The sequence below is a fragment of the Histoplasma capsulatum genome, genomic scaffold (assembly GCF_000149585.1).
Source record: "Histoplasma capsulatum NAm1 scaffold_7 genomic scaffold, whole genome shotgun sequence".
NCBI classification, from domain to species: Eukaryota; Fungi; Ascomycota; class Eurotiomycetes; order Onygenales; family Ajellomycetaceae; genus Histoplasma; species Histoplasma mississippiense.
In genome coordinates, this window is record NW_001813976.1 from 67,602 (window position 1) to 73,568 (window position 5,967).

The window sequence follows — 5,967 nt, forward strand, 5'->3', positions numbered from 1 at the left end:
CATTGCTTGTTGAGTGCCTCAGCTTTGGCGGCTGTCTCTTCTATGCATGAGACCCAATCACCAGAGGGGGTGCTCTGAGGTTGGGTCCTAGCTTATGCCATGCCACCACCCGGTACAGGTCTCTACCATCTCTGGCGCCATTGATCACCTGCCTCCAGTATGCACGCTTGGTCTTGCGCACTGCATCCTTGAACTGGTGCTTCGCGGCCTCTGTCTGGTGAGTGGTGAGCTCTCGGTGCGCTCTTCGGCAGTCTGCTGTCCACCAGGGGGCTGTGGTCCGCCCTTGTTGAGCTGGCTTACTGACTGCCTGAGCTGCAGCCAGAAGACTCTGAGTGAAGTGCTGGGCCAGATCATCAAGCTGTGCCACATTTCCAACCCCCTCTGGGATAGGCATGTCCACCATGAGACCTCTGACAAGATCTGCAAAGGGCTCCAGCTGAGAGTCTGTGATCTTGATCCGAGCATCACTCAGCTGTGTTTGAGGTGTTGTTGGCAGCATAGTGATCATAGACTGGTGATCTGAGCCGCAGTGTAGATCTTGACGCACTGTAGTGGAAGCAAAGGCCACATTGGAGAAGGTGAGATCAATCACATGACCTGCTGCATGAATTGGAACCCCTATCTCTCCCACAAAGTCCATCCCATGTTCACTGGCCCATTGGACAAGCTCCCCGCCCCGGTGCAGATTCACTGCCCCTGGTTCAAAGGCATCATGCCGTACGTTGATATCCCCACCTATCAGACAGCGGGCTGGTGGGCTCAGATTGGTCAGATAGTCCATGACTGCGTCTGTCCCAGGCTGTCTGTACACATTGAGAATGTGGCAGCCATTTACACTGACCCATAGCAGATCCCTGCTTTGCACAGACCGGTGTTGCTGTGCCCTTGTCTTTGAGCCCTTGCGTACATATGTCATGACCCGGGGCCTCTCCTCCTCTCGCTGCTCCGGGTTAGTGTCATCCCAGCGGTCTATAGGCGCAAAGCACTCATACGCTGGGTGGTTAGAAGTCTTGGTGCCAGGGTGTGTGTATGGCTCCTGTATACAGACCACTTCACAGCCCTGCTCGAAAGCAAGCTGCAGAGCTGCTGTGTGACAGGGGGCTGCCCTGGCCGTATTTGCCCAGAAGACCTGCAGGGGGCGATTTTCCTGCTGGTTGTTCCTGCGGCGCCAGCCGCGTCGCTGGTGTTGGTGTCCTAGCATGAGGAGTCACTTGGTGAGCTGCTGCCGAAGTCCACCTGCGGGATGAGGTTGAAGGCCTCCAGACCTGCCATCTGCATGCTGGAGTCAGACTGTTCTTTAGCTGCTTGGCTGTGCTGCCGCACTGCTGTGCGAGCTGAGCGTCGCCTGGTGCGGGCCATCTGCCAGGTGGCACCCTCCTCACTGATGGAACTCTGAGTCGCCGCCCGCTTGCGGGGTGCTAGCCCAGCGGGCTGTGTTGACTGGGTTGACTGAGCGGTTGGTGTAGGCACCACCACTGCGACCATTGGTGCTGGCTGTGCTGGCGGCGGTTGCCGCTCCTGAGCATCCCTGTGGCACCTGTCGCCAAGGCGGCGAACAGCTGCTAGCTCTTTTTGAGTTAGGCGCCTGAGGGTGCCATTCACGCGCCTGGGTGCGGCAGGGCAGTGCTGATGCCCAGCTGGGTAGGGTTGGCAGCAGTTGGCACATCTTGGCGCTCTCTTGCACTCCGCGCCTGTTGGCCCCTCATGCTGGCTTGTGGGCTCACTGCAGTTGGAGCATCTTGCCAGTCGCGCACACTTTGGTGGGTGGCAGAACCCCTGGCATCCTGGGTTATGTCTCACTGTCAAAGGCCGTTTCTCAATCAGCCTGGCCCTCTCACTGGCATTGAAGAGTGAGAAGCCTTTTACCGGGGCAAGGAAGGAGACAATCCATGTAATCTTCCCTGTCTTGGGGTTCACCCCATGACGCGAGGGTCGACAGCTCACTGGCTTTACCTTTGCCTGAGCCAGAACCTCTCCCTCAATCATCTTGTCTGTGGGGATTCTTGCCCCTTCCCAGTCCTGGACAAATTCTGGGACCCCTGGGACAGCATAATTGTACCACCGCTCTGGTAGCCGGATCTCCGTGGCGCCAAGGACTTCACAGAGAGTAGCCACTGCCTTCTCAGTGGTCAGAGCGTCGCGTATGCCTCTGTCGCTTGGTGTGATCGCCCAACCTGTCCTGGTGGGCTCCACCTTCGGCACATTGGCCACATCCCCCACCCCCTGAATGTTTGCAGCGATTGCCTGCCGCACAGCATATGGCTGTAGCCGGGCGACCCGTTTCTCTGGCTGGAGGGTGACGAGGACTCGTGGGTCCTCCTGCTGTTTTGTGCCCCCTGTGGGGCCCCCTGGCTGACTGGCGCTTTTGGGCTGCAGGCTAGCTCCACTAGCCCTGCCTGCCGAGGAAGCCGCAGTCTTGGCAGGGGCAACCCCAGGGAGGGCAGAGTTTTTCCCCCTCTGAGCAACACCCGCCCAGGTAGTCGGCTCCCTCGCAGCTGTCTTTGCTGCATTTGGCTGCGGATGAGTATCCGGGGCAGCACCCCCTCTCAGAATTGATGCTGCACTCAGATCTGCTGTCACATACTTGACAAACCTCTCACAGAAGATTCGGGCAAAGTTCTGACTGACTGACTGCTTCTCCTCCTCAACCCAGCTGTCCAGAGTCTTCGCCAATCTGATGAGGGCCTTCTGCTGCAGGTTCTGTTGCTGCTGAGCCTCCTCAAACTGCTTCTGCAGCCGAGAGGTGGCCGTGGGGATGCTGTCGCTGGCTCCTTTGAGGACTGGGGGAGGCATTGTGACAGTCTTCCTCTGCCTCTTGCCAGCCTTTCCAGCGACAAAATTGGCCGGTGACTCCGGCTCCAGTGGCCTGGTGTAGGCCGTTTCGATGTCCTTGGGCGGACGGGAGGGCGTTGAGGGCTCCATGACCACTCAACCTGTGCAGTACACACACGTAGAGAGATCGCAGAGGGCGTGCGATGATATTGAACGGGTTGGAGGGTTAAAATTATACGAAAAACAGTTGGAAAAGTGGAAAATTCAAATGTACCCCTACGTTCGTGGGTAGTTGTAAGGATGACAATGATTTGTATAATCAATTTCATTTTATTTTTCTCTTATTTCATATTCTTTTGATTTCTTGTCAGAGAATTAGAGTTTTCAGCTGATTTTTATAAGGATTTTCCCATTCTTCTATCTCAATATTCATTCATTCTCTTCAGACATTCATTTTGCTTTTTCAGATATTCATTTTGCTTTTTCAAATATTTCATCATCATCTGTATCAAGGTATTAGTTGTTGGTGTTGGGCCCGGTGGCTCAGTGGCAGGTTCATATTCATCATTGCTAGCTGGGGTATCCATCCCCATGGTAGCTCAAGTTCTAGAAGGCATTCTTCCCTCTATATCAATCAATTTTTAATCTTTTCCCATGATCAAAGCTCTTCTAGCCTTCGTCAGGATCCCTTCTGCTGATCAGCGTAGCAGCTCGCGAGACGTTAGATAGGCAGTGGAAGGTTTAATAAAAAAAACAAGCAATCCGGGTCATAACCTGTGGGACGTCTAAGTGGTTGTATTAGCATGTCGGCAGCTGAGGCATATATGTGCGGTGCGCTAGTCCGTGATAGGCAGCCTAGGGCCAACATATGTTGAGGGGTGAGGGGCACGTGATAGAGTAGCCGTAGTACCCACTAACAGGAGATCGCCACAGGCAGTAGCTGCAGCGGCCAACAGTTCCTTCCCTTCTTTACTAATCCTTCTGTTTTCTTACTCTTATTTCCTCTTTCTTTTTAAGATTCTGTTTGTTTTTTTTAAAAAAAGGAGAATTCTCTTTGTTTTCCTTCTGATCTTCTTTTGTTTTTGTTTTAAAAAAGAGAAGAAGAACAATTGATGAAAAATTGTAACTAACTCTAATATAACAATCAGATTGTCAAATTCTTATTCTTAATTCTTAAGAATCATTCTACATTCTTTTTTCATGTATGCAATGGCATTTCTCACTCTTTGTGCCCTGGATTTCGGCAGTTAGCTGAACGGAAAGATGGTCCTGACCCCGCACCCGCGACCATCTTTCTTGGTAGAGATATATGTTTATATATATTCTATGCACAATTTCCATTGACATAAAAGTTCATTATTTTCCTAAAATCTCTGTTAAGATATGTAAGATATCCTCACTCACTTGATCGGATATCTTAACCCTGGCACTTAAACAGTATTACTTTCTTGCAATACACTCTGAAATCTTAAGGAAAGAATATCTACTTTCTTTCTTGTTCCCTTAGCTGTTGTATTATTTTTGGTGTTGGCTACTCTGTTCAATTCTGGGTTTTAGAGAGTGAGGCACAAGAAATCTAGAAAGCACAGAGGGAGAGAAATGCTCCATCAGTATTTTGTTTCTGTTGTGTTGTTGTCACTTCTAGAGTCTCTCCAGTCTTCTTTATTCCTCACAATAACAATAAGAAACAAATCTCCTCACAAACATACACACAACCCATATCTTCTGTCATCTTTGATATTCTTTCTCTCAGTTGTCTGTGCAGGCTTGATATCCCTGCGTCATCTCTCCACATTTATAGTCCTTGAGACCCCCCAACAATATCAATCCTTCTCCTTATAGCCACCCACCGAACCCTAAAGAATCCCAATCTGCAATGTGTCAGCTCACCATGGTTAAGGTGAGGCATCAGTGTGGGCATGTTGTTGACAGCTATGGATACATCCTGCAATGCCCAGCGTCTCTCGCGAACATTCCTCCCTCCCCCTGCGCCTCTCCATTGACGAATTGGAGCTTTGGACTCCGCATTGTGCGTAACCCTTGCGTTGACTGCCTCGCCAAGGGTAGCTGGAGGCAAACTGCTCAGGGAGGATGGGAACGAGTAACGCGCAGTAAGTTAGCCTGCCTCTGGGAGTAGCAGGCGCTGTATTTGAATTGACACAAAGCCGTTTCTCTCTACAGCAGATACGGAGGCCTCACAGCTTGACTAAATGTGTTGGATGCAAGTGTCACCAAGTGCATGCACTTACTACTACTGATGTGCTCTGAGTGGATGGCTGTTCATTCTTGCATCTATGTCTGAACAAAATCAAATATGTTCAATCTGCTTGTGTGAGCTTGTATCTAGCTATGTGTGAATCTTCTTTTTCAATGAATGCAAGGCATCAATGTTCAGTGGTACTGTGCAGTTTTGAAAGGGTATAAATGTCTAGTTTACACCGCTTGTGTTGTTTATTTTCTTTATTTTCTTTTTAATTTTTTTTAAAATTGTCTCTTCTCCTTTAATATTCATTTTCTCATGGAACACAGAATACCAAGTTACCAAGTTTACATTTCACTCTATCTGCATCTCTTTGAGATCAATCTTGATAGCGTTGATTGAATTTGACTATTCTCCAAATTGATATACATCTTGCTCCCAAGCTCATCATATCATCCTCATAAAATTCCATCACCAGTCGTCACGCACAATGGTGTTAAATGGTCACAAACTTCCCTTCAGGCTCACCACAGCCGACATGCTTGACTCAGGGTCTGTGAGCATTGTATTTGCTATTGGAGAACGCATTGCATTGAAGGCACCCATCATCTACAAAGCAAACATCCCCCTTACCGAAGAGCAGATCGAGCAGTCCGCAGAATCTGTCGCCTCCATCAGGCGTGAGAAGTGTATCTACGATCTCCTTAACGACCACCCCCATCCAAACATCCTCCAGACCATTTTCCACTGTCCAGACGGGATTTTCATGCCCCGTATGCTCTGCAGCGTCTTTCACTGGATGGGAAATGATCCCAACTCCATCCCTGCACCCCTGCGTCTTCGCTGGGTCAAAGAACTAGCCAGCGCAGCTGAGCACTTGGAAACCCATGGGCTGGTGCATGGAGACATCCGCCCCGCCAACACCCTCCTGGACAAGAACATGCACATCAAGCTAGCCGACTTCAACGAGCTGCGTCGGCATCGGCGACGCCTGT

General features: G+C 50.3%; 2 protein-coding genes across 2 annotated transcripts; both read right to left on the reverse strand.

Moving 5' to 3' along the window:
* Positions 1–40: 40 nt before the first annotated feature.
* Positions 41–916, reverse strand: HCAG_05667 (predicted protein; the record flags this gene model as incomplete). The annotated part of the gene is made up of 1 exon (XM_001538012.1): positions 41–916. One exon carries the CDS (start codon positions 914–916, stop codon positions 41–43), a length of 876 nt encoding a protein of 291 aa, XP_001538062.1.
* A 462-nt stretch (positions 917–1,378) lies between these two features.
* On the reverse strand, positions 1,379–2,922 carry HCAG_05668 (predicted protein; the record flags this gene model as incomplete). The annotated part of the gene is made up of 2 exons (XM_001538013.1): positions 1,379–1,528; positions 1,801–2,922. 2 exons carry the CDS (start codon positions 2,920–2,922, stop codon positions 1,379–1,381), a joined length of 1,272 nt encoding a protein of 423 aa, XP_001538063.1.
* Positions 2,923–5,967: the final 3,045 nt, after the last annotated feature.